This window comes from Saccoglossus kowalevskii, chromosome 3, assembly GCF_978046115.1.
Source record: "Saccoglossus kowalevskii chromosome 3, keSacKowa6.1, whole genome shotgun sequence".
NCBI lineage: Eukaryota > Metazoa > Hemichordata > Enteropneusta > Harrimaniidae > Saccoglossus > Saccoglossus kowalevskii.
The window spans coordinates 27,769,050-27,796,462 of record NC_140643.1 but is presented as its reverse complement, the minus strand read 5'-3'; the positions used below and the strand labels follow the sequence as shown (position 1 = coordinate 27,796,462).

The 27,413-nt window shown below is 36.1% G+C and overlaps 3 protein-coding genes across 5 annotated transcripts in view; 1 reads left to right on the top strand and 2 right to left on the bottom strand.

Moving 5' to 3' along the window:
* Positions 1-5,634: 5,634 nt before the first annotated feature.
* On the bottom strand, positions 5,635-8,749 carry LOC100366722 (protein SPMIP1-like). The gene is made up of 2 exons (XM_002740095.4): positions 8,273-8,749; positions 5,635-5,975 (listed from the first exon to the last, which is right to left on the bottom strand). The coding sequence occupies exons 1-2, from the start codon at positions 8,613-8,615 to the stop codon at positions 5,746-5,748; spliced, it is 573 nt and encodes a 190-aa protein (XP_002740141.1). The 5' UTR covers positions 8,616-8,749; the 3' UTR covers positions 5,635-5,745.
* A 7,836-nt stretch (positions 8,750-16,585) lies between these two features.
* Positions 16,586-18,162, bottom strand: LOC100366421 (protein SPMIP1-like). Its single transcript, XM_002740093.4, has 2 exons — positions 17,714-18,162; positions 16,586-17,209 (listed from the first exon to the last, which is right to left on the bottom strand). The coding sequence occupies exons 1-2, from the start codon at positions 18,051-18,053 to the stop codon at positions 16,998-17,000; spliced, it is 552 nt and encodes a 183-aa protein (XP_002740139.1). The 5' UTR covers positions 18,054-18,162; the 3' UTR covers positions 16,586-16,997.
* Positions 18,163-18,999: 837 nt separating this feature from the next.
* The window catches only part of LOC100366876 (F-box/LRR-repeat protein 5-like), a 39,436-nt gene continuing 31,022 nt past the window's right edge, over positions 19,000-27,413 (top strand). For 2 of the 3 annotated variants that reach the window (XM_085496986.1, XM_002740096.4), the window contains exons 1-6: positions 19,000-19,134; positions 22,107-22,445; positions 24,111-24,255; positions 24,637-24,819; positions 25,052-25,341; positions 26,284-26,366. In XM_085496986.1, the coding sequence (XP_085353112.1) occupies positions 19,051-19,134; positions 22,107-22,445; positions 24,111-24,255; positions 24,637-24,819; positions 25,052-25,341; positions 26,284-26,366 (1,124 nt within the window). In that variant the 5' untranslated portion in view covers positions 19,000-19,050. The remainder of the gene's footprint in view (positions 19,135-22,106; positions 22,446-24,110; positions 24,256-24,636; positions 24,820-25,051; positions 25,342-26,283; positions 26,367-27,413) is intronic. The other variant, XM_085496987.1, reaches the window with a different exon arrangement.

Here is a 27,413-nt window from a genome sequence, read left to right as displayed (position 1 = left end):
AACAAATCTGACCATCCAACGTATCATTGCTGGAAATATGAAAGCATTTGGACTTACGATTTCGAACTAGTTGTCGAAAATAACATTTTTTATCAAAAATGACAAAAATATTCACTTAAAATCTAAATTTCCATATTTTTACACGAATTTAACAAATCTGACAGATATATATATATATAACAATTTTTTTTAGATGGTGCCGAGCATTTTTTAGTGGAACTGTGTTAAATCCAATAGCAATGTAAATCAGCATATATTTTTACTTAACTATAAAATATGCAAATTAGCAATTGTCTCTTATAAACTTTACGCTTTGACCTTTTGTTTTGAAATTTTCACAAATGATTGACAATGTGTTTATCTTCAAAACGCCGTAGGGGCATTGTTTTTGGTTGAACAGTGTTACAACAATCGTACAGACAACTAGCCTGGGTGTTAATTTATGCATAAACTTGAATTAGTGAAATTTGAGCTGCTTCCCAGGTAGACAGTTTTCAAGACAAAACTTTCTTCATAGTAAACAGATGTACCCGTAAACCAATTTTGACAGGAAACAGAGACATGGTTTAGAAGCGAATTTGTTTTAAATCACTTTTGACCAAAAAAAAAACATTTTTGTGCATATTTCAAACTACAATGTCCATAAAAAAAAATACTTACAAAATTTTAAAATTCATACAATAAGCTTTCTAAAAATATATAGTTATGTGGACAAGGGAGGTCATCTTGGTTGCCTAATTAACTAATTAAAATACCTGTCTGATAAACTGCATCTCTACCTTAAATATCAATTGGCCCAAACCTAATAATCCCCTTATATAGCTACAATGGTACGTTAATGATTTGTAAACACAATCACTTTTCTATTTCAAAACAATATTCCTTCCATGAGAAATCTCAACCCAGGCATTTGGGATGTGGGATTCAATTAGTCTCAAAAATTGAATAATGCTGCCTAGCACAAAGGGATGGCTGGACAAATGTGAACAATAAGATACAGTATTGTATTTATATATGCAATATTATGCATTATTCAAATGCTGCACCTTTCACAATATGAATGATTAAAATATTAAATAAATGAATTTTCAGGACAGCTGATTCCAAAAATATGGTGCACACAATATATTAAGGCATGCCTGAAAAATGATATTCTTCACTTCATGATTTTAAATGGTAGAATTTGAACAAGGTGGAACTACATTTACAATTATCAGACATTAATCTTTCTTGAACTTCTATAAAACTAACAATTGCTATGCAATCTTCAATTTCAATTACCGGGGGTAGTTCAAATTATTTTGTATCTTTCTCCAAGCAACCCATAGAGGGCACTGTGTATTTAAAAAACATTCACTGGTTTGAATTCCAGTGGATACTAAATAGAAATATTCATTAGGTTAAAAATTCACTTGTTTGAGAAAGGAAACTATACATTCTACTGTTAAATCATGGACCATTTTATTAGGTTCATACTGTCTATCAGCCATCCAAATCAGCTACTGGTAATAATTTAATCTGATTTATGTACATGCAGCGGTAAATTTGATAAAAAACATTAGCCACATTTTATGTATTATAAGTAATAGAGATGACATCTATTAGTAAAATAATTTGATTTTCAATAAACACAAATTAGAAACATACATTGATCATTATTGAGAAAGAAATTGTAGCACCTGATGGTTACCAAAAGAAAGTTGTTGTAAAATACATTGCAGTAATTAGCCTGTAGTAAGCACACCAATCACTGTCTTTCTTTTATTTTAAGGAACTATTCAACATCATGAAAGATGTTTATTCCAATCACAGTTTTGAAATATAGGTTCTGTCTTGTGTATAGGAATGGGATTGAATGTTTTGATCACTGAAGCAATATAAGACCAAACATGCTAAAACAGAAACATGTTATGTTCTAAGATATCAAATTTATACTGCTCCTTATACCGGGGTATAAACCACTACTATACCAAGATAATAATGTTTAAAAATTACAAAGGTATGAAGTGTTGTTTTAACAACAACAATAATACACAGTCACCTGAGTTAGCCAGTGAAATTTGTTTACGTCTAATGTGGAAAGAATATTACCCAGTTCTTTAATGCTGTGTTCCCCAATCTTAGAAAAAAAATTTACACAAAAACACTCAGGTCTAGAACAAGTAATATCAGGATAACCTTACATTTATTGAAACATGTCAAATTCCTGGAGAGGAATTAAACTGGTTTTATACAATTGTACCAGTTAAATGCTACAAGCTAACATACTAGATGTTAAATAGTACATTGGAACAGTACATGCTTCAATGCCCCCAGACATCACTACCTCAAACAAGGATTAGCTGAATTAAAAAATAAATTAATTTGTCAAATAATTTATTTATTCAACACTAAAACGAACTACAGTGAGTTGTTCTATGATCATATAACAATAAAAATAGATAAGATAAAATAAAATAAACTACACTAAGATACAGTAATGTTAATCAACTACACAGAATGCTAAATAAAGCTAAATAATATTACAAACACGCAAAAGATCATAATAAACTTATACGGTACAATACAATACACTAGCTAATATTATTAAGAGGTAACAAAATCATATTAAAATCACATTAGAGTCATAATTATAGTGGAAAGAATATTTTTAATTTTGGTGGAGCTGCTCACATCTCATTTGCATACATTTTTGTATGTATTGTGCAGTTCTTATTCCTGAACAATATTACATGATTGCATTGAATTTTTCTAGTTCATTTAACTTCCTAAAATTTTGTATAATTTCCTTACAGTACTTGAATAATTCAATTCTGTGTGTATTGTACAGACTGCAGTCCATAAAGAAATGTATCTCATCTTCAATCTGCTTTTTAGCACAGTGTTTACAGACCCTTTCATTCCTTGGAGTTCTGCAATGCCTGCCAGTTTCAATATGAAGTTTGTGATCAGAGATTCTGAACTGGCATAGGGAGTGTCTCAGTTTAATATTACTCATTGTTATTAAACATTTTTCCATTTTAAACTGTGTTTTGAATGTTCTATAATTTTCCAATTTGTTTGTTCCACCATTTGCTCTGTTGTCTGCAAATAGAGCTTCTTTCCATTTTATTTTATAATTTTCTTTCAGTAAAGCAGAGATAGTCTTGGTTTGGTGTGGTTTCTTTTTTTTATTTGTTGTTTTATTGCCTTATCAAGATTGTTGTCACTGATTATTTTGTCAACATTTCTTGTCCACCTAGTTTTTACTGTATTGACCTCATCAAAGGTGCTTTTTATTAACTTTGGCGTCTATGGAAGTTTTGATCTGAGCCAGAATTTAATTATTTGTGTGATAATTTTTATGGCAAGAGGGTATCTTCCCAATTCCCCTAAGATTGCAAGCTTAGTAGCATTCTTTTTAACCCTCAGGAGTAATCAGTAGAAAGAATAGTTAACAGTTTCAATAATATCGCTATTTTTAGTGACTTCCTCTCCCCATACTTCACACCCATAGCTAATGATGGGTGCTATCAATTTATCAAATAGGTTTAGAGCTATGCTTATTTTGAGGTTTGAGACAGAATTGAGTGTTTGTTTTAGTACGAACTTGTACTAGTGTACGTTTGTTTCAGTAATAAGCCTTCTTCCCTATACCCCCTCTAGATAACTATAGGCGTCCTTAGAAGGGACATACGCAATTAAATTGGGCTAGGAGTGGTATGGGGTGGTGGTTTTGGTAAAAGGAGCCCCCCCCCCCCCCCCCGTGTTGGAGCACAGGAACTATGATCAAATTTGAAATTTTAAACAGCAACCAATATTCTTCAAGCTGGTATTTTTTTTTAGATTTTATTTTTTCATTCCGTTTGACTGTTTTTTCGAGTTTAAAAAATATGAGCTGGCTGGAGCCTTCATCCCTTATTTCTTAAACTAGATACCAGCCGTAAACCCCCCCCCCCCCCGCTCATAGGGATTGCGTACAGTTGATCAAAGTTCCTGGGCTCCGACTGGTTGGAGGGTCACAAGTGTTCATAGCAAAAATGTCTGGAGAGCATTTATAGAATAAAAACGATTAAATAATGTTGGGCTTAAGTTACAGCTCTGTTTTACTCCTGAAGAGTATGGAAATCTATTTGTTATTCTTCCGTTTAACAAGCTGTCGAAGATTCGGGTCAACGCAACCAGTCCGATGCCAATAAATATTCCAATAAATGTCAATAAATCCTACGTTCATAAACATGAATAAATATGCAAACTGAATCGCTATCTCGCGAGGCGATATTGGTTCAAATACTGCGTCAGGAAAACGTACGATTACTGGTAAACGCAAAACATCGAGTACACACTGCGAAGAAACCGAAAAAAACTAACAACTAACCTACCAGCCATTTTGTATAATGCAATATGGGTAATATGTAAAGTAGGTCGTATTCGTGAGGTCTTATTTGAGAGCTCCCAGATACGACCCAATGTGGCGTGCGCATAACCCTTCTCGATTGACGCGGCGATGATCTGCCTTTGTTGATAATAAATATCCCATGGTGCACATTGGATGAGCTGTTTACGTGTCCTTGGAGAGCATGGAGTTTTCATAGACATTGCGGTCAACCGCTATAAAGAACGAGGGTCATAAGATCACGTGACGTCAACCACTTCCAACAGGGGTATTCATCCGGGCTGCATTCATCTTCCTTTGTGAAACACAACAAAGCCACGAAGATTCGCGTCAGCGTCGTATCTATTCTGCGTTTGATTGATGTGGAAAATGAAGACTCATTAAAAATAGTCCCTCAGTATGACACAGAACTCCTTCACAAGAATATCCCGTCTTTAAATTATGCTTCGATGTATCCTTCACCTCAGCCTGCCCACGGATGTTATATCGCCGAGATACGAGGTCTTGCTAATTTAAATCATATCGATATACGCTATCCACGTAAATCCCGCGAAGTGCATGATGTTATTATATTAAATTGACGGTTTACGGCTCTATGTTGGAGTATATGTCTAACGACCTGATAATACTATGATCATGAATAATATGCAATATTTAAAGTACTTTGTTTGATATTACAACTTGATAAACACAAACAATAGAACATAATTTATCGTAAAACGTTGTTTAGCAACCAACACAAATATCGTTAACGAAATAATCAAAACTGCAGTGCCTGTACATTACCTGTACGTATAGGTATTTCTAGAGCGCATGCGCATTTGCGTTTTTTATTATTTCATTAAATGAATTCTTATGTGTTTGTTGCTAAAACGAACAGCGTTTTTATTTTACGATAAATCATACTACCGGGGTATATTGTTTCTATCAGTCACAATACTCAAATTTATCCACAAAATTGCCTCTTAGAGCAAACATTTTGAAAATCAAATTTGATAAACGTAAGCGCGTAGTAAATGTTAATGAGTTAGCAGTCTCATTCTTTACAAAAATATAACTTATGGCAAACTGATTAGTAAAAACAATAGTTTACGTATATCCTCTCAAATTTGATGATGCGCGTTTTAGTGTTTTCTGCTTCAAGTATTCAAATGAGAGCAAAAATGTAATACTCGGCGTATTACGTCAGTCAATCAGTTCTAAAATGTACAAAGGAAAATGTTTCTGTTGTGTCACAACGACAGCAATTTGTACAAAACTTTTAATGCCCAGCCGAAGTTCGTCGAATTAAGGTCATTTTGTCTTCTACTCCATTAAAGAAATTCCGATGTCAGCCGAACTCAACGGCGGAATTCCGATGTCAGCCGAACTCAGCGCTGGAATTCCGATTCATCTAACGGTACGCCATTGGGGCGGTAGAAAGTGTCCTGCACCACGTGGGATACTCCATGTTTTGACGGTGTATAGTATTTCATGTAGTCGTCTATTTTCCATCCGTATTCCCAACTATTGGTGACGGGGAATTCGTACCTGTCATACGGTTTCTTTTGTTTACGGGCATGTAAATACGACTGTCTCCCCTCTCCAATTTTGCTGAAGCCTGTTAAATAATTAAATAAAAAATAAATTAATAAAAAAATGGGAACAATATTTATCACGCAGTGGTTGGTTCAAGACACACGGCGTTAATGACTACGTTATGCAAATGAGTATCTGATCATAGCCCGTGACGTCACATGTTTGCTCACAACCCCCTGTCCAATTTTTCGAGCTGTCGTTTTTTTGTAATTTTAACAAAAGATACATTCCAATCACATGTTAATAATATTCTATTATGCTGTGACACATAATCCGTCACTGGTTTCTATTTCATCAATATCTATAAACAACGCCCGTTGCCACTGAGCATGAATTTCCCTGGAAATATTCACGGTGCTACTGCGGCGGTGACCCCGAAACATGATGGATGTATAGCAATAATGATAATTTGTTTATATAATAAGAGCTATTTGTGTCACATGTGATAATGTTTATACAAGCATCTACTTATACACTAAGAGACCAACTCAGAATATTTCTCTGACATGTTCGTGGTGACTATTTTTCTTGATCATAACATAATTTACAAGGCCGCTAATTAGTAATTTTAATAACTTACTAGTATATGTAATTATTTGATCATCCTATAACATAAAACACGTAACTTTCAGCTGGTAAACCTAGACTGTATAGAAGAACACATGGTTTAACATGACTGATTGATTTATTTGGGTTATACTAGTACGCAGATCAGTGGCCTATGTTGACGTAAATTTGGGGTTGGTCTGTCGTATGCTGTCTGATACATATAGGATGGCTGATAGTCACGGTATCTTGTTCCAATACGCAAACGATACTTCAACAGGAATGTTAACCCAGCCATAACGTCACTTTTAACACGCGAGGCCATGTCATTAGTGAAAGCGATGCGTAGATATGTGGTCGCTTGGCTCGTTAAAATATGCGGACTTACAGCGAATTGCCACAGTTATTCCGGCATGTAGCCAGAACACGATACATCGGTGCTCCCATTATACCGTCAATGCGCCGTTCCTGTAGCCGTACGTATATATCGGGCTATTAAAACATATTTTTATGACCTTCTTTTCATTTTATAAATATTTGTCGTGACAAGTGCCCATGAGAAGTAATTATCGTGTACCCCAAAATGTTCTGGACGCCAGATTTCACTTGTATTTTGAAATGAACGAATTAAAAAGTACACTCACGTCCCAGACTTAATAACAAATAGCTGTGTTGACGGAAAGTAAGTACAGCTGGAATAAATATTTAATTTGGTTCTCTCAACCGGGTGGTTGAATTGCGTTTTAAATCAATCACATTTACAACATAAACATACATTTGATAGACATTCGCCGGGGTTCGTCGTGTCGTGTTTTATTGATTTTATCAATCCAACAGAGATGTGTGGGAATGCTATTATTTTTGTATTGAGTATAGGTCATGTTTTAGGTATTTTTGTTGACAGAAAATTTTTTGTTACCGCAAATGTACATACGTTTAGAAAGATGGAACTGCGGCAATATTTACGACGGCTTGCCGGCGTTAATAATATATTATTATTACGAGCCTTTTTCATCGTAAATACGGTACAAGATTACTGCACTGGAAAAGTATAACATCCGATTAGTTGCTTATAATAATAAGAAAATGTGATGGACGAAAAGAAAAGTGTTCAATCGGAGCTCAGTCTTCAAGTAAATTGCGTTGCTAGGTAGTCTATTGATCGACGCCACACGGGGCCATTGTGAGTTTTACATCAATGAATGTAATACGAGGAGTATTAGAAATGTAATTAGAAGTAGTTTATATGTTTGCGTTTCATTCATTGGAGAAATGCGCTGATATATGAAGTATATTAGGAGCAAGCTCAAATGGCAGAAATAAAAAGCGTTGCTTTACGAAAAAAAAGAAACTTCAAACCTTACGTCACAGCAATACTGGATTGAAATTACAAATTAAAAAAAAACAGATTACATATAAAAACAATGTAAATTATACAGTTCGCGAATTCGTGGTACAATTTCATGAATTGATAGTCATATTTTTTAACTTAAAATTAATCCTTGGATCAACACATATCTATTTAATTGACCTCTGTAGGCAACACAATACTGTCTGGCGTAAAGATCGACGATGACCCACATAACTACGTTCATAACTATACCCATGATACCGGTCGTAAACACACACAGACTAACATATGTGTGTGAGTATATGTGTGTGTTTTTTAATAGTGTGTTTTAAAAAGCGTTTATAAATGTAACAACGGCTAGTGGTGTGTTATGTCACTGTCTTTGATATGCGGTTTCGTGTAAATATATATAACTATTTTACCTTGGTATAGCAGGGATTTTGTCTTCATGGAAACAGGTCTCATTTCTGTGGTCAAGGGCGGTGATGACTTTTCTTTCTGCTGTTCCACCTTCTCTTCGTCGAATCTCTTGATTTTACTGACGTATTGGAGATGGTTTCTTTTCGGTTGTTGTAAGTGAAGCAGCTTTGCTCTGGTTGGTCGTTCTTTTGGCGTTTCGACTCGCTTCAGTTCTGAATCACGGTAAAACTGTTTGGCAAATTCTTTACTATATTTAGTTTGCCATCGAAGTCTGTGCATCATCTCTTTCTCGATCGACTCTACTAGAAAATTTTGCTTCTGGGTATCGAGCGACACTCGCGACATTGTGAACGTTTGATACTCAACAAAACAATTATTGGAAAGCAGAAGTCGCGCGAAATGAAAATGTTTCAAAATACAGCTATTTCTCGGACGTAACGATATAACCACGGCGAAGTAAACCGTATGATATAGTAGTAGTCACAAGTGTGGGACTGGTTGCTAAGGGAATCCTTAACTCGGTAAAAATCGGCAGCACCCACGGCATCAGAATAAATATTGGCCAATGGGCGTTCTCTAGAATCCCGCTGATAATGATTCAATAATAATAATGATCACAAGGTGTATTGTCCGCCATTGTTTGAGATTAACAGATAAGCGTCCTTAAATCCCTTGACGCAAAACACTTGAAGAAATAAAGTTCATTCAATCAAATTGACAAAGGGGGGATATTTACTGGCTTGCCATGACAGCACTTGTTGGTATTCGTTTCATCACGGCGCCCTGTAACAAACAATGCGAGTTGCCCAAAGTGAGACATACACATGGAATGAAAGCATCCTTTCAGTTAAGTTTCAGTCAATTTAATAAATAAAGTTTGTCACGCAAGACTTATCCTCGCATTTAAGTTACACATAATGGAATTATACGTTGCTCAATTGAATTCAATGGCCTCTTATTGAGCGATCTCTCAACGGTTCACCAAGTTTAATATCAAGAGCTTTATCTTGTTATTCACGAGTCCGTTAAATTAAGAACATCTTCTGTGGTGGGGTCCAACAAATAGCACGATAATATGATCACATGTCATTAACGGATTTATTATTTCGGTTTGTATGCCTGCTATAGCACATAACCTCACTCATAAGACTTAATAATCAGAGCAATATCTTTATTCTTGTTTTGTTTGCCCAATGATTACATCCATCTAGTGTTCCATAATCAAACAATGTATTTTACACGTGTTGTATAAGTTGTGTGGGCCCCACGTCGAACATGCGGCCCTTTTCAATTGCATTATCAGTAATTATTTCAAGTCCCGTTCTAATAAATAAATGCATATATGTTTGTGAATACAGAAACGAATTCAGAAGACTCATGTGTTATTCGTGCGTTCATCAATATGTAATGCAATTAAATTGAAAAGCAGGTAGCTCGACATCATATCGATTCAAAATCCCGGCTAAGTTCTGAGTTTGATGGTACACACTTGACTAGTATTTCGCCTGTGAGGGCAGTATACATCATCGATATCAACGTCTACGAGTGTACTGTATCCCTTGGGGAAAGTCTCCGTTCTGAATTTCCACCATCTAAGTGCATTGAGTGCAATATTTGTGACTATAATTTTGGAATTCATTATCACGAATTGGTGACGATGACATTCAATGCCAAACTGAAACACACTTTGAGACGAGTTTGTATGTGCTGTGGTAGCTAAGAAGCCATGATAACAACAGAGATACTCCAGTCTCGTAACCAGAGGGAAAAAAAACAGAGAGTACAATGAGGCAAACAAGAAGGTGATGAAATCTATCCGGAAAGCAAAAAAAGGCCGGATAGAGAAGCAATCACAGGATATTGCGAAAGAAAATTAGACACAACAACATAAAGAAGGCTCTTGATACAATAAAACAGTGGCGGCGGTATAGGGGAGAGGGGGCAGAGGGGGCGATCGCCCCTCGAAAACAATGTTGGGGGCGTCGTCCCTCCAAAATCAAACTGAAACCCTGTGTGTCAGCAAAATTTGCCCTCAAAAAGCAGGAAATAGCGTTTCAGATGGTCTAGATTTCCATTTTTTAAGTGGAAGCATGCCACTGTAAGGCCACGCCTTCGGCGCAAGGTTGGTGAGCAGATCTCTCCCTCCATGCAAAATTGACACGTGAAGAGATCAACACAGGTAATTGAGGACAAGAATGGTAATATCTTGATAAACACTAATGAAATTGGCAAACGAAATTATTGCTGCGAACTATACCAGTTTGAGGCAAAAGGAAGGGGTCCACATATTATTGAAGACAAGTCAACCAGAAATACTGCTTTGAGTGAAATACAAGAGATATTGAGAGGCGAAGTTGAAGAAGCAATAAAGACGTTGGAAAATAACATCAACAGGGTCTTACAATTTAACAGTTGAACTAATTCAAGATGATGGAGGCCCGGCAATGATGGACGTTCTTCGGTTTTTATGCAACAGTATTCTACAGTCAGGGTCATCGTTATTGCTATTCCAAATAAGAGGACAAGTAACAAGTGTGAAGAAAATATAGAACTATCTCCTTAAATTGTCAAGTAAGGTTATTTAAAAGATAATATAGAGAAGAATAACTCTAATTGCGCTTTGTTGATGATATTGATAACACGGAGAGAATGAAAGTCTCGGCTGGAAGATATGGAATGGAAATATGTACAGAGAATAAAACATAATGATTAATGAAACTTTAAGAAAAAGAAAGACGAATATTTCAGTTAACGACATAGAAGTTGAGCAAGTAGAGAACTTTAAATATTTGGGTTCAATAGTGAAATGAGTTGTAGGAAGTAAATTAAAGCCAGAATCGGACTAGCATACAGTACAAGTACAAGGATTGATAGAAAGCAAGAACCATGAGAGTGAAAGTAAAACTGAAACTAATAAGATCATTGCTAAATTCGGTCGTACTTTATGAATGTGAGAGCTTGATTCTAGACAAGGCTTCTTCAAAGAGACTGGGAGCCTTGAATTTAAAATGTAGAGAAGAATTATAGCAATAACACGAAAAGTCAAATGAATATGTTTGGAAGAAGATATTAGGTATAAGAAAGGGAACTGAAGCAGAAAGATGGATGAAAAGAAGTTCGTTTTTTTTTTTGGACACCAGATCAGAGCTGATGGATTGACAAAGGTTCTGATTTATAGAAAGGTGAAGAAGAGGAACAGAGGGAAGGGCCGAAAAGGAACTGTACTGTTGGGTGGTAAGGGTTAAAGCTGTATGGCTTATGCAAAAGGGCTAAAGACAGAAATGAGTGGAGACAGAATGTCATGGAGTGCACGTGGGAGCACCTATGGACCTGGCTATGGTTTGATGATTATGAATTTCGGAATGGAATAAGTACTCTTGAGCAGACGCGGAAAAACTATAGTTGTCACTTGCACATGCGTCAGATGGCCATAGCGTGTCATTGTTTACAAACAAGCATCTACCCATGAGCCTTTGCGTTTTAGCATGTGTCGTTATCGTCGCTTGGGACTCAATTTCCGCTCGTGCGCAGGTGACGACCCCTCCGCTTTAAATGCACAAGGCGCTACAGATTTGGTAAATTCCAGGAGAGATGACGTATTTCATTTTACCAACAGTAAACAACGTCCTAAACGTAATTGATCTTCGTAGTATGGCTGGATTCTCATTTATCCATCTTTCTGCCCGAGATTTGTGCGCGCCATCACTATGCTAAAGACAAAATAATATGCAACATATTCTTAGAGGGCGCTTTATAAGAAAATAATGTAGTAGCCTATTATTCTGTATCACGTTTCACGTATCATGAGGGCATTCTTTCTATGTAATGTATTGTTATTGCATTTCTTGCGTCTGTTTGTCTATTTGCCCTGCCCATAATATACATGGAACCAACTATCTTTTGATTAACTCCTGGGAAATGTTCCTTGCTCCCATCATTATAAAATTATATTGTATGAATTACTTTGTTTAAAGTTGTGTTGTTTGAGTATTAATAACATGTATTAGTGAATAGTTTTGTTTTTGCATTTTGTGAAGTACATATCCCTTTTCCCTTTTTTCTTTGACATCCTCGAAATTCCGAATGACTGGAAATCAGCGCGGATTACTGCTGTCTTCGAGAAGGGCTCAATACTAGAAATAAGTAGTTATCGTCCAATTTCAGTTTTGCCCGTACTGTCAAAAGTACTGAAATGACATAAGCAATTGTAATGATTTCATATTTTTAATTGCTAATGACATTATCAACAGTTAACAATCTGGCTTTAGAGCACTACACTCTACCCAATCACGCTATCCCTGACAAACATATTATATTTATATCCCAATTAACTCTGGTAAAATGTTCGGCCATACAATCTTGTTAGATAAACGTCATACAAATGGAATCAGTATAACACTAGTAACTGATAGCGTGTTATCTTCACTGGTCGGGTACAGATATCAAATATTAAATTAGAATATGTGTTCTTTAAGGGTCCACATTGGGGGGGGGGGCTTCTTTTCTTGATGTTCTTCTTGTTCTCCTGTCTACATGTTTATTCCAGTGTTCATCTAACTTATATGTGTATGATACTCTATATCGCTGATAAGCCAGTAGTTGCAATATGTACAAAACTGCAAATTGACCTTATTGGAGCACGGGAGTGGTAGATATGCAAATCAACTCAGCATTCATTCGGTGTTTACTGAAGTGTAATAGACACAAACAAATTTTAAACTTGAACCTGGTTAACCAACCAAATAAAAACAGGTAAACAGTTTAACATATTTAGGTATGCTTATCTATAAAAATCTTAATGCAACATGTTGATAGACTAACTCCACTGGTATAAAATATAGAAAATTGTAGTAGGTGATCGTAGTCCTTGGGGAGTATTCCATATAATCAGACGTTACATATTAATTACCGAGAAAGGATACTTTGTCTGACACATTATATTGAATAAATCACCAAGGACTGCCATTACCTACTACCATTTGCTATATATTATATGTATTTATCGGTCCTATCAGCTTTCATTAATTTTAAAATCTCCACTAGCATATCTTCAAACTAGAGTATGTTTATGACTATATATTTTGATTGCTGCAATACTGTATGGTGCAGCTGTGATGAATACAATATTGTGTGGTTACATTTTAACACTGTGTGTAATTACAGAACTCATTGTCATGCTGATATATTGGAAAACAAGGTAAAATGGGTGTATTAATATATATTACTGTATTTAACTGTTTAAATTACTCAATAATTTACCACCTAGTTATATAAATGTATTTGCAAAGATTAATTAAACTCGTCTACGCAAAGCCAGGGTTAAGTACAAACGATTTGACTTTTCTTCAAGATTGCCATAAGCAATCATTGAAGTTCACGGTAGATACTTTCTGGAATAATCTTCCATCTTCCGCAGTAAATCATTTTCAATATCAATGAGAGTTCTCGTACGATATTTCAATCATTTCATGTCATTTCAAGCCTTTGAATAAAAAATAATCTTGAAAATAAAGAAAAATAAAGTAGAGTTCAGTTCAGTTAACACTGAGGGCATGATGTTTTGGATCAACACAGGGACTCTATGTCCCTTTATACAGATAAAGGGACTCCAGATCAACACGTTGTGGTGCACCATTCTGTCGTGTGGGGGAGCTGCAGAAATGTTATTCGCAAATATCGTGCTGTTTGGAGATAGTGATTCCACGTTTTACACGTGCGTTTTAACATACAATAATAACAATATATCGTATCAAAATATAATTAATCGTTTTAGTATTAGTCAACAGAGTATTGTAAAGGAAAAAAAACTTGAAGGCAAATAAGATGCATAATGAAATGACAATTTAGCAGCAGTTTTTATGGTCATCAACGAAAAAAATCTTTGGACGATTACCAAATATGTGATCAAGCATGGAGCTAAGAATGCTTAGCTCAATTGATCAAGTAACAAAATGTACAGTAATAAATTGAATTGATTTATATGTATATACAAGGGTTATACTTGTTCCGTCATAGGTATAAGTTATCAACTCTTAGCGGTCCCAATCTTGGTTTAGAGAATATTGTGACTGACACACATACAGGTTACAAAGAGAACCGAACACCAAATGTGATATTACCCAAATACATGTCGATATCAATATCTGAAGACCGTGTATACACTAAATGTACATTCCCTCTGTAATAAAGGGAATGCGGCTCGCGTTACTATTAGAAATTGAACTGTGTCCATGTGGTAAGAAAGATCACTCGGTACCTCGCATGTAACGTACTTTGTGTGAAAGCTGTCTAAATGTCAATCGACTCGTCGGAGAGTAACATTTTACCTTTTATTGTTGTGACAGCATTGTCGCTTGTGGACGTGTTTGTTATTTTCCAGCCGTTGGACAATAGCATAAAAGAATGGGTAACACTGGTCCAGTATTACTGGCACTGTGCACGTAAACACAACTGAAATATAATAGCTATTGTTCAGGGTTTTCTCCTGATCTTTTAAATCTAATACTCGTGACCGTGTACACAACAACTTTCCTCAGTACTGCACCCAAAAAGAGAAATTATTCATTCAGGCGGAAAAAATTAATAAAGAGTTTAAAAATAACAATAATGAATACAAATTCATTGTGATGAGTAACAAACACATGTCCATTCCCCTTTCGCAGTTTCTAACAAATGCATTTGAAATGAGACAACACTACCTCCTGGATAATTAAATATTCATTCTTTTTTCTCATCGACAACTGTACAATGTACTCATTTCTATTGCTATGTACTTATTTGAGATTTTATTAGTACCATTCGTTTTTCTTACTATCTATACTTTTGTGTACTCGTCTTCAATATTTGTAGTTTGTTTTGTTTTTTTCGTATCAGTAATTTTAAAAAGTGTACAAGTATTATATATATTTGTAATTTTGCTGCTGTACATTTTGAAGTCAGTGTTGTGTCAATAAACGTATTGTAGTTGGTTATTTTCATATCATAGCTAGTTCACTCGAAAGTAAGTGAAGAATTTAAATAGTATGTCTTCCACCCCCTCCCCTGTAGAATTTGTAATGATCGACCCCCAATGTAGATTATTCTGATTGTGTATAGCGCCGTGTACTTCACGCTCTGGTTGTTCTGAATCGCTTATCAGTTGTTATTTATACAAGTATATCCTAAGAATAAATACGCCTATGCACTAATCCAAACATTGAAGGCATGGCGGGGGCATTCATCGTTAGTAAAGAGATTAGATTGACAAATCCGCATAGCTCAATAAAAGAATTATATACGCATTAGGGTTGGTCCAAACTACTTGATGGATGTCACGTGACGGCGTGCATGACACACTCATTGCGTCCATAAATACAGAAAAACTAACAAATAGTTATTTTAACATGAACCACCGGCGTCTATAGACCGTTTATTTTTTTTCCCCGAGGTTGAAAACACCCCGCGTTTCTCGCTGGGCGGTGCCGTGTGCATTTCAAACACATGTTACATTTTGTGGACAGTCAACATCGGTGGCATGGTTACAGATTGAATCGATAACCTTGGACTGACCTTTGTCAGCATGGGGTACAATTTCACTATACATGTAAATAATCTCAAACATATATCACATTTACGTAGTTTCTTTATTTAAAAAAAAATCAAATATTCATCGAGGGCGTTCAATGATAATGGGACGGATCGTGATGAGCGGGAGGGGTAGTCCATGGATTTCACACTGCAACTGGCACGTAATCAGCAATATGAGTTCTAACGCGAGATCTCGCAGTGAACGTAAAATGGTATACATGTATTACATAACACTAATTTGCATCCATAAACTTTACATGATGTTACATAACAGTTACAAGAGTCACGTGACAGTAAAATTCTTCCAGGATACAAATTACAGTGGGTAATCGATATCGATGTGTTTATCACATTAGGCGATATCTGAAACACGCACCGACCTCATTGCATCAAAACCAGAGCGTATTCCTTCTTGAGTCAAAGATCATTGGGACCGATATATCTTCATGTTGCATTTCCACTTTGCATATCTGTGAGGTACAATCCCCTGACCAACATATAACCATCAAATGTTGAGATTGTGGATTACCAAGGAGAAAGTAATTGCAGAATAGAATTTCTCAATTAAAAGATACTGCTTATTTAGAGGGATTAGGTTAGTTGCATTGTGTATACTAGTATGTTCGTCTGAAGGATAAACCCCCCCTCCAGTACTCTATAAATGGATGGGGAAAAGTGTTATATCTCAACATGTGGTATTAATTCAGAAATACAACACAGCATAACACAACATAACAGGAAATGAGATATTAGTATCATGGATATAAAGATATTCACTCAGTAAATAATGTTCATTTCAAGTCAATTGCGGGCCTAACTTGAAGGGGTGTGAGTAATTATTACAATAATGCTGTTGGTGGAACGATGACGTTTTTTTGTAATTTGGCAGTTACTTGTAATCGCTTATCAGTTAACACCATTCTAAACAATTCATTAAATTATTTGGCGATGATACACACACGTCTAAATTGCTACTTAATATTTCTTGTCGTTCACGTCTAAATTTCTTATTCTAAGAAAGGATATTGTAAAATATTCTAGGAAAAACAAAAACAAACATATCTTGTAACTAAACGGTTGTAAATCTATTTCCACCATGCCCCTTCTAAGTGACACTTAGGAAACACAGGGGCAGTATAAGTTAAGAACAATTCACTTAATTCAGAAAATTCCATTAGTTCTGTAAAATGAGTCCCTGACGATTCGAGATCTTCCAAACTGTGGTGCTTTCATCTCCGCGCTCGTGATGACGTCTCCTAATCTCCATCCATACTCCCAACTACTCGTGATGGGGAACTCAAATTTGTCTTCGGGTTTTCTTTCTTTCCTCTTCTGTAGATACGCATATCTTCCTTCGCCAAGCTTGCTGAAACCTGTTAAAATGTAGAAACGATTATCATGTTACATGTATTGAGTGAAATCGAGGCCATTGGTTTAATTATCTGAATTAGTCAGCCATGGAACTGCTAATGCACCAGCGTATCTTTTGTTAAATACACGCGACGCTAACACCATTGCACATAACCAGGCTGTAAATAATAATGTATTGCCCACCGCATCGACAATCAGTTACACCCTCCTCACGACTCGCAGAAAGACGGAAACCCGAAAACACCCAGCGTTGGGCCCATGGTGACGTCCCGGGTGACGTACAATATTATTATGGAACGAGTTATTAGTATCATTACAAGTAAAAATCACACCACTAACTCGTTTGGCTCAACTGAAAGAAACACTCATGAGACGTGTGTTCTTTCTAAATATAGCCTTATCAGTAAATCCGATATATACTGGTTTATAGACTACGCATACTACTTGACAAATAATCAACACATAATGGCTTTTCGTAATGGTTTGTTTACGATTGTTTCGCTCACCTTTGAACAAGAGCTTTTTCGTGTTTCGACTGGCTGGTCTCATTTCCACCAGAAGTGCGTTTGGATCTTTTTTCGCAACTAAAGCATAGTTTGCTTTCACCTCCTCTTCGTGTTTGGCCTTGTCACTGGTCTGTTTGCTTTTGTCGATGGACGGCAGTTTGAAGGACATCACCGGCTTCGGTACCAGATCAGGTCGCTTCTTTCGCTGGATACGCTGCGCCGAATCGCGGGCGAACTCTTTGCTGTACTTTTCATGCCAGGCTAGACGAACATAAGCTTCTTTTTCGATTGATTCCTTCCAGAAATTCTGCCGCTGAGTGTCCATTAATTCCCTCACCATTTTAAACAAGATGTATTGGACCTAAATCTAAAGAAAACGACGTCCCTACGTTTAGGGCAGAATAATTTCAGCAATTGACTTCCATACAATGTCCTACCACACGCGTTTTGTGTTCACGCGTCTTCAAACGTTGCCATGGCTTGCCTCCGGTCGGGGTATTCCATTCGAATGTCTGTTGGTGCGTCGATATTTCCTTTGCGTTTGACACTTTATTTATATATTTTTACGAAATTAGTTCATTACATACTGTTCTAAAATGATTTACAAAATAAATTCAAACTATATCTGTAGCAAAGACAGTGAAACTATCCGAAATGAAGATATTGATGAACAACAGGTGTCACCTATAAAAAGTGGTATCGTCCGTGCAAACGTAAAACAATAAAGCTATTTGTCGTATCACCCTAAACCCAATTGTCGTGACAGTTGCCACAGGCAGTGACATAAAAAATAATGACTCGTGAGCACAAGAAGTCGGATGCAAAACTTTTGTTGTATTCAAAACAGAAACATGTTTTTATCGAAACGTTCGACAAAATAAAACCACCTGTTCTGACCCCGGGATTCTGACCTTTAACATTTGTACTCGAACACGATTAATTTTTATTGTTTATACATTTAAGAACATTGTTACTATACTATTTTTCTTATTGTATTTAATATCTTTTATATTTATAAATTATAAAAAATACAATTTGATGAGGAAACACAAGTAAAAAAAAATATTTTAATATTTGTATTATAAATGTCTGTGAACGAGCCACAGGACATATCGCATTATAGTTAGGGGCTTTGAAAAACGTTAAGAATGTCAAAAACAAATTTCGACATAATTGTTACGTTCAACATAGTTTATGGTATATAATTGTTTTAATTCAAAAGGTAATTAATGTCTGTATATTTTTATAACAATAACACTGATGTTAATTATCAATCGCGTTTTTCATGTGAAAGCTGTGCCACCCACACACGAATTAAGTAGTCGACGATTTCCAAAATGGCGCCTGCTCCATCGGAGATCGATGTGTTCTCGATTCCGCACACCAGGATCGTGAAACAACTCGAAGAACTGACAGATACGGTACGGGTGCATATTTTAGATCGCTAACTCCCACCTCTATGACCAGTTTAAATAATAATCAGGGTAATTCTGCACATAGTTTTGATATTGTGGGAAGGTGTTCACGACTGTGGTTCATGATTGTGATCACGACCGATAAACTTCTACATTTCGTTGGAATAACCCACCACAGTATTGAGTACATTTGCCTAAAATATGCCAAATTTGGTTATTTTGACTGAATAACTACCCTTTCGAAAGTGTTATTCTTGATACTTCGTATTATTGACACATAATATAGAGTGCAAATCGAAGAGATTTGGTAGTGGTACTGGTACAGACATTATAAGCATACGTCGTCTGAAATAGTACGGTTGTACCTAGGCGTAGTTTCGCGGCGTTTTGGGTCGATGTGTATATACCGGTAATTGACAGACGGAGCAAAATACCTTCCCGGACCCAAAACGCCGCGAAGCGACAGCTAGGTTGTACCACAGGACTGTTGTTGCACTATGGACGTCCATGTATTTCAGGGATCAGGCCAGGAGTAAATTTTACAATAATGTGATCCATAGACCATGCAGTATTGTAAGGTACTAGTACAGTAAAACCTGTCAAAACCGACCTCTGGATAAACCGACCTACTGTCAGAACCGACCGATTTATGTAGTCCCGAAATTTCTCCATAGACTCCTATGTTAAAACAACCTGTGAAATCCGACCACTGTCTACTCCGAATACCGACCGCATTGATCGGTCCCAAGTCCAATATTCACACTGAATACATCGACCATCCGACCAGTTGCACCACATCCGCTATCTAGTAATCCGGTCTGCTCGACCTAAAAAGTGTGCATTGTGTTGAATTTACCGTGAACGTCACAGAAACAATATCAAATCTCACACTACAAGTAACGTCCCGCGTAAAACAATAGCAACAGATTAAGTTTTTCACACCACACGCCCACGCATCGCGTGGTGTCTGGACAGTATAATGACCCCGGATATAAACAAATGATCGGGGTCATCAACTTCAATTGCGGTGAAGCACACTGCATTATCACTTCTTCAACGATCAAGACATTGAGTTTTGTGCTTTCGAATGTTTCCGTAAAGGGGGCTTCAAGATTGAAATTTATGATGACGAAGAAGCAGACGACAACAAAGAATTCGGAAACCTTATTTAGCAAGTTGCAGAGCCACAAACACAGTGTAGCGTTGATGAATACCTCTACTTTGATGAACGTATACCGACTGAAGCAACGTATGACGGCGAGTGGGAGCAACAGATTGTTAAGAATTTTATTGCAGACAAAGAAAACCATGAATCTACAGACAACGATGACATAAATTGCAACAACAGTCAAATTATCAACCCCCACAACAGCAGTGACTTGACGCGTGGCGATGTGCTAGACATGTTGACGAGATTACAAAACTTCAATTACTTGACAGATATCCAAAATTTCATAATTCAAACGGAAAACAAAATTGTTGAAAAAAGATGTTCTTTAAAGCAGTCAAAACTTGATGATTTTTTTACATCGTAATTTGATTCATTGACTTAACAGCAAAATCGACTGTCTGCATAAATTATGATAATTACTTGTAGCTCTCGTGAACTTACGTTGTGATGTCATTCAAAATAGACGCCTTCAGTTACGATACGCAATACTTACCCGGTCTGTTCCAACAGTTATTTTAATGTTTATTGATTTCATGTACATACCATAATATTCTTGTCTTGTTTGGTAAATTATTTTATTGAAACAATACAATAAATGTAAATACATGTATAATCACCGGAGGCAAACTCCGGTGTCTTTCATTTGTCCCATGTTTACAGCACATGTAATTGTTGTTTCAATCGAAGTCACGCCCCCCCTGAATAAACCGACTCCCTCTGAAAACCGACCATAGATCCCAGTCCCAGTCATGGTCGGTTTTGACAGGTTTTACTGTATATGTGTGATCTAACGCAGATCACATTATTTCTCCGTAGTTTCTTTAAAGTGTGTGATTTATACAACAAACAACTATGAGTGGAGGCTGGTAGTAGTTACTGTGCAACTATTCACTGTGGATTAAAATATTGGAAAATTAAAATTATAAAACCAAATTCATAATTTATATTTATGTACAACATGATTATTTTTATACAGTACATATAACTAGGGTAGTATCATCCGTATGAAATCATGTTCCAGGTTCAGACAATGTCCTGACAGTAATAAACAGTCAATTATCAGTCAAACCACGGTGAAGGGAAAATTGTAGAATTTCAATTAATGCATTTTAACACAGTTGGTTTGATTTAAAACTGTAGATACAATGGCAAAACCATAAAACTTGACGTGTATGCTGTGTGTAAATAGCCATTTTAGAATCTTTTTTTTGGTTATTTGTATGCTGTGTGTGAATATAGTGTAAAACATGTTGTATACCTGTTCTAATGACCTATGACCTAGCAATGATTATCCCAAAGTATCTTAAATTGTAAACTCAAATGTCCCGTTATGAGTGAAAGGTACAGATGAATGTCTGCCACAAAAATCAAATGATTTGATTTTGAATTTCTTTTTTTAATCAAAATACCAAAAGAAACATGGCATTGAGATATCATTATTTCATCCAAATTGACAAATGTGTATAGCAAATTATTAAGCATGAAAATACCCAAATAATACTTTTTAGTCCCACACAATGTTTAATGCCACTGTGACACTATGGCCTTTGTTTGTCTTGTTTTTATGTTAGTTTTCATGCATAGTGCAGAATTTAATGCAGATTACAAATTTATTATTAAACAGCATTGACTCTTCTATATCAAAAAGGGATTGTTTGTCGCTCACCAAATCATGTTAGCGAAAGCTTTTATGGTCGTACAATATCTGTTGGCTCGAATCTGTATTGATCGTATTCAAAATTAATTAATTAACCTAATTAATTTTAACTAATCTAAAACTAAAATCTTTTTCTTTCACCTTTTGCAGCTGTCAGCAACTAACTTCTCCAATCATGTAGATTGGGACAGAATGCTGGACAATCTACGAACAACTTTTACTGACTTCAAGTTCCATGAGAAGATAGAAAATGAGTGCATTATGTGGAAGTTAAAAAGCAGATTGAAAAGACTTAAAATTGAGATAGCTGCTGTTACAAATGTGCACTCGGACAATCATTTGACTGATATGTTAGATTTAGTGGAAGATTGCTTTAAGAGGGGTAAGAATAAGACGGAGGATGACAGAGTGCATTTTGGTCGAATGCTGGTCAAAGCATTGAGGGAATTTACCAAGGACTTTCTACCACATTTGAAAGAAGAGGAAGAGGTAAATCTGATTTTAGAGTGAAAAATAAATAAAAATAAAGGTTACAAACTATAAAACAAGACAGGTCATTTTCGACTGTCCTCCCCTTTCTAAATAAAAAGATTATGTTTGCTGTACACATGTTTTAATTATCCACTGTCCCTTGCATTGAACTGGGTGGACTTTTTATGCAAATTACATCTCTTAGACTATCAACCCAGCACATAGTGCTGGTGGGGCATATAGTGGTTACCAGTGACAGTAGCGTTTGGGATGGATGTCATGGTTACTGGATAATGTACTATCATGTATTGTTGGTGATGGTTATAGTGGTTGCCAGTGATAATACTGTTGTGTAGTGCTGGCAAGGGAAATAGTGGTTACTGTGATAGTACCTGCATGTAGTGTTTGTGGTGGATGTCATGGTTACTGTACTGTCATGTACTGTTGGGGACGGTTATAGTGGTTACCAGTTATGCTGGCCTGTAGTGCTGGCAGCGGATGTAGTTGTTGTGCTGGCATGTTGTGCTGGAGGGGTTATAGTTAATGGTTACCGGTATTCATACTGCCCCTTAGTGGTGGAGGGAATATAGTGGTTACCAGTATTTGAACTGGCACTTACGCCTCGAAATCAACATCGTCCCGACGGCCCAGGACACTAAAAATTTAGGCCGGAACCACTAGAAATTCACTTTGGAATCTTTTTTGGGACGATAGAAAAATGTTCATCATTGTAATGTAAACCCATCGTACATTTGTCAGGCATGTGACCCAGCTATCGGCTCCCAAAAGGCCCCCGAATTTGATCTGTGGTTGTGCAATTACAGCGCGCATGGAAGACGCAGACACCCTATTTTGTGACTCTGCCCCCAACCCTTTGATCTGTATGTTTATTATGACTAGCGTAAATGGGTAAGCTTTATTTCAACAATGAGCCTTGATCATTGTAAACAATGTTAAATTATTCTTCAAATGCTCGGCTTATCTTTTGAAAACAACTATTTTTTTATTTGAAAAAAAACGTCATGCCGTTTTCCCATCAAAATCCAAGCCAAAAGATCGTATTACAACATAGGCAAATCTCTTTCGCGTTGAGTTCAATAAAATTAACATATTTAAATGAGCTATGGTAATCTGAACACGTTGGCATCCAGCATTTTGATTGGTTATCGTAATTAGTGATTCGACCTATTAGGTCAACTCATGCAAGAGAAAGAACATGGCAGATATCCCACAGTATTGAGCGTGAAATCAAATCTGTGTTGATTTTGAGTTTATTTTAACTGACGATTAGTTTATACAGAAATACTGTACTCAACTTTATTGTTATATATATACTTCCTATAACCTGGTTGGGACCTTCCATCCTCACTTTGGGACCATTAGAATTTATTTTTTGGAACACTTCTGAGACAATAGGATAACCAGTTAATTATAGTGGTTATCAGTGATTGTACGACATGTATTTTTGGCATTTTTGTTTTCATATGGTTTGTGTATTAGTAATTCACATACATTTCAGTGTCTTTTTACTTTTCTTAATTTTTAGAGCTGTGCTGTTTCATGTGTAACAGCCACGATTTGGAAGTGCATGTACATGTTTTAGTGGCATGTGTTAATGAAACCTAGCTGCTACTACTGGTACTGTGACTTACTGACTGTATGTGCATCATCATTATGTTCTAGGTTTTTCAGCAGCTTCTCATGAAATACTTCACGTTTGATGAGTTGAAAGTGATCAAGTTTACTGTGTTAGAGAGACACTCTCAGCTGAACAGTAGTCCTGATGAGTATGCCAAGTATTTAAAGGATACTGAAGAGAAACCAACTGGTAGGTGGTGTTCTCATTTTATGATAGCTTGGCTATAATCTTATTGTTCTAAGCTTTATTGGTCCAATGTAGCTGGAGTTTGTGCAAGTATTTTAAATGTTGGCTGTTAATTTATTCTGATGGCAACTTTTATTCAATACAAACTAAATTCAATATAATCTGCTTAGGACACTGAATCCAATTCATGTGAGTGCTCAGCTGGTTTCGTGTCCTTAGTTTTTTTTACATAATTTTTCTGTCTACATATCCTTAATAAATGTGATGTTTTTTTCTCACCGATAGGACATGTAGGTAAGTACACATATAGCAATGCAACTTTTTGTAAATATTGATAATATACTATTATACCATTTATACCATTTATCTTCTTGTCTTATTCAGTAGAAGATTGCTGTGGAGAAGACAATTTATTGCATAAAATCCCTCCTGAAATCATTCTGAAGATTTTTGGTTTTCTTGGACCAAAAGACTTGTGTCGATGTGCTATGGTCTGTCATAGTTGGTCTAAGCTAGCTCTGTCTGGCAAGCTATGGCAGTGTCTGCACCCAGTAAGATGGATCAAAGGTGAATTAAAATTACTAGAGTAGGTTTCAGTCAATCAGGACACATTATTGTAGAATTAACAGTGTTGATGGAGGTAACGCTGAAACGAAAATAGTGGGAAATAAAACACAGTTAATTGGGTGTGAATGTGAAGGTGGGTTGATATCTGGATTGCTTGTAGAAAATAACAAATTCCTGTTTCAGCAAAAATACGTTGGTGCAATTAATAAAGAGATTACTGTACTCTACACAGGTTCTTGGTATTTTGGTCTGATAGAGAATGAAAGCAATGAAGACACTGAAAAGCAATTAGACAGCAGCAGTAGCACTGAAGACTTGTACGTCACTATTGACGATGACGCAGACTTTGATGAGTCGGAAGAAAGTGATGCCAGCGATACCAGTATTCTCAGTTATAAGGCTATGTGTATCCGTAAAGAAGCCAGGTCCTTGACAGAGATATCGAAATATCTGATTCCAGTTGTTGGCTGGAATGTACACACTCTGGTGTTGTCTAATAGTTATGCTATCACAAATGGCGTAGTAAGTGTCAATAATGTGTGTTTGCTTAATTATTGAAAATTTAATTATTCTGCTGTGGCTATATCTGAATTTGAATGTAGAATAAAAGCTTACAAAGCTCATAGGACTATCAAACTAAGATGAAAAAAAACACAAAAAAAAAGCTATAAAAATAACAGAGATGGGTTGCTAACAAAGTCGATTGGAATAGGTCAGAAATGGCAGGGTTTTTCTCACAATTTAAACAACAGGGTTGGTGTGATTTTGGCTGAATTCTGTATCTTTGGATACACTGACTGTGAAAGAATAGATGAAGAATATCTGGCAATTGGTTGTTAACCTTCATCCTTCCAAGAACAATTCAGGGCTGGAAAGTTAAAGTAGTACTTGGGGAAAATTGGAACAGTGACACTGTATTAGTGCATTTCATTGTATGTAGACATTTTGCTCATTAATATAGCTTGAAAAAAGTCATTAACATAAATCCAATATGATATCCAAGTTTTCAAAAAAAGTGATTTTCAAATAAGCGAATAACTCTTCAATATATTTAATACACATTCATTGTGAAACTCTCCATAATGCATTGCACATTCAGTGGGAAACCATCCATAATGCATTGCAATGCGATGGGAAACCCCCCATAATGCATTGCACATTCGGTGGGAAACCACCCATAATGCATTGCAATTCAGTGGGGAACCACCCATAATGCACTGCACATTCAGTGGGAAACCTACCACAATGCACTGTACATTCAATGTGAAATACTCTCCATAGTGCACATTCAGCTTGAGAATTTACTACCTTATACAGTCTTCATTTTTTTATCTCTCAACTTTATAGGTTTATAAGATGATTATAAACCGTACATTCAATGTGAAATACTCTCCATAGTGCACATTCAGCTTGAGAATTTACTACCTTATACAGTATTCATTTTTTTTTCTCTCAACTTTATAGGTTTATAAGATGATTATCAGCTGTCCTAATTTACAACACTTGAATTTGTCAGAGACCAATGTATCTGATGTAGCATTCAAAGGGTAAGAATCAAGCTATTAATTAAAAAATCCACATTTTGCTTACAGCTTACTGGATACATACCTGTGGCAAACGTGGACACATGCAAACATTACAACAGTCAGTGGTGACCAGTGTTCCCTCTGACAGGACAAATTAAATTTGAGACAAAATAGAACTCCCAAAAATGAAAGGTCAGCTGGAAAAGAAAAATTGCATATGGCTATATAAATGACTTAACACACAAACTGATTTCTTTTGTTTTTATACACTTGTGAATGTTTCTCAAGATCACTATATCAATGTATGATTTCCTGTTGTGTTAATGACGTGCCAGTATAGCATAACTAGTTGCATCAAAACAAATCCTTGTGCACCAGTGACGTGTCATGTAGTCTTAATGGGTACGCTGGTCGTGACAAAATTTACTTCTGAGCTTGTTTACAATCAAGACGTCACACAAGATGAGGCCTATCTGAAACGATTGATGTCGCTACAAGAAAATGCTAAATACATGGGAAGAATTTGGCCATTTTTTCCTGAAGTTTTACTTTCAAAATAATGTGGGGCTATTCTGATCAGAACATTTTGGATGGTAACACAGAAAACTCATATCAATTTCTCTCGTGAATACAATAGATTTAAACTAGAATATCACATGCACAAGCAGAACATGGCTGTATACTGAATTATATATTGCAAAGCATTGGTGACTTATCTATTACTGCTATGTAGTGGATTCACGCAGGACTGCTGTACTTTGGTGCATGACATTGTTGTTTCAGTTCAGATTCAAAATGGCCAATAGCTAATGTAAATTAGACCATGCACCTTGGCCAAGTTAAAATTAACCACAGCTTCTTTCGGGTATGCGAGGTTCAGTGATGATAACAGTGCGACACATATGGCGCATAAAATTCTCTAGTGTACACAGAGTGTCAGTGACTTTTTTTTCAATTTTGTCTTCACTAATGCTAACAAATACTGAAATCTTAAAAATGACTACCGTAGTAATGAGAATTAAACGGTTCACAGTATACTTGGATCCGCTGCCATGATCATGCAACCTG

Bases quoted from the DNA above. Each gene is read 5' to 3' on its own strand.
- LOC100366421 (XM_002740093.4), bottom strand. From the start codon at position 18,053: ATGGTGAGGGAATTAATGGACACTCAGCGGCAGAATTTCTGGAAGGAA. The intron at 17,210-17,713 runs GTGAGCGAAACA...ACATTTTAACAG, and splicing joins GAAAAAGCTCTTGTTCAAAG to GTTTCAGCAAGCTTGGCGAA.
- LOC100366722 (XM_002740095.4), bottom strand. From the start codon at position 8,615: ATGTCGCGAGTGTCGCTCGATACCCAGAAGCAAAATTTTCTAGTAGAG. The intron at 5,976-8,272 runs GTAAAATAGTTA...ATTATTTAACAG, and splicing joins AAAATCCCTGCTATACCAAG to GCTTCAGCAAAATTGGAGAG.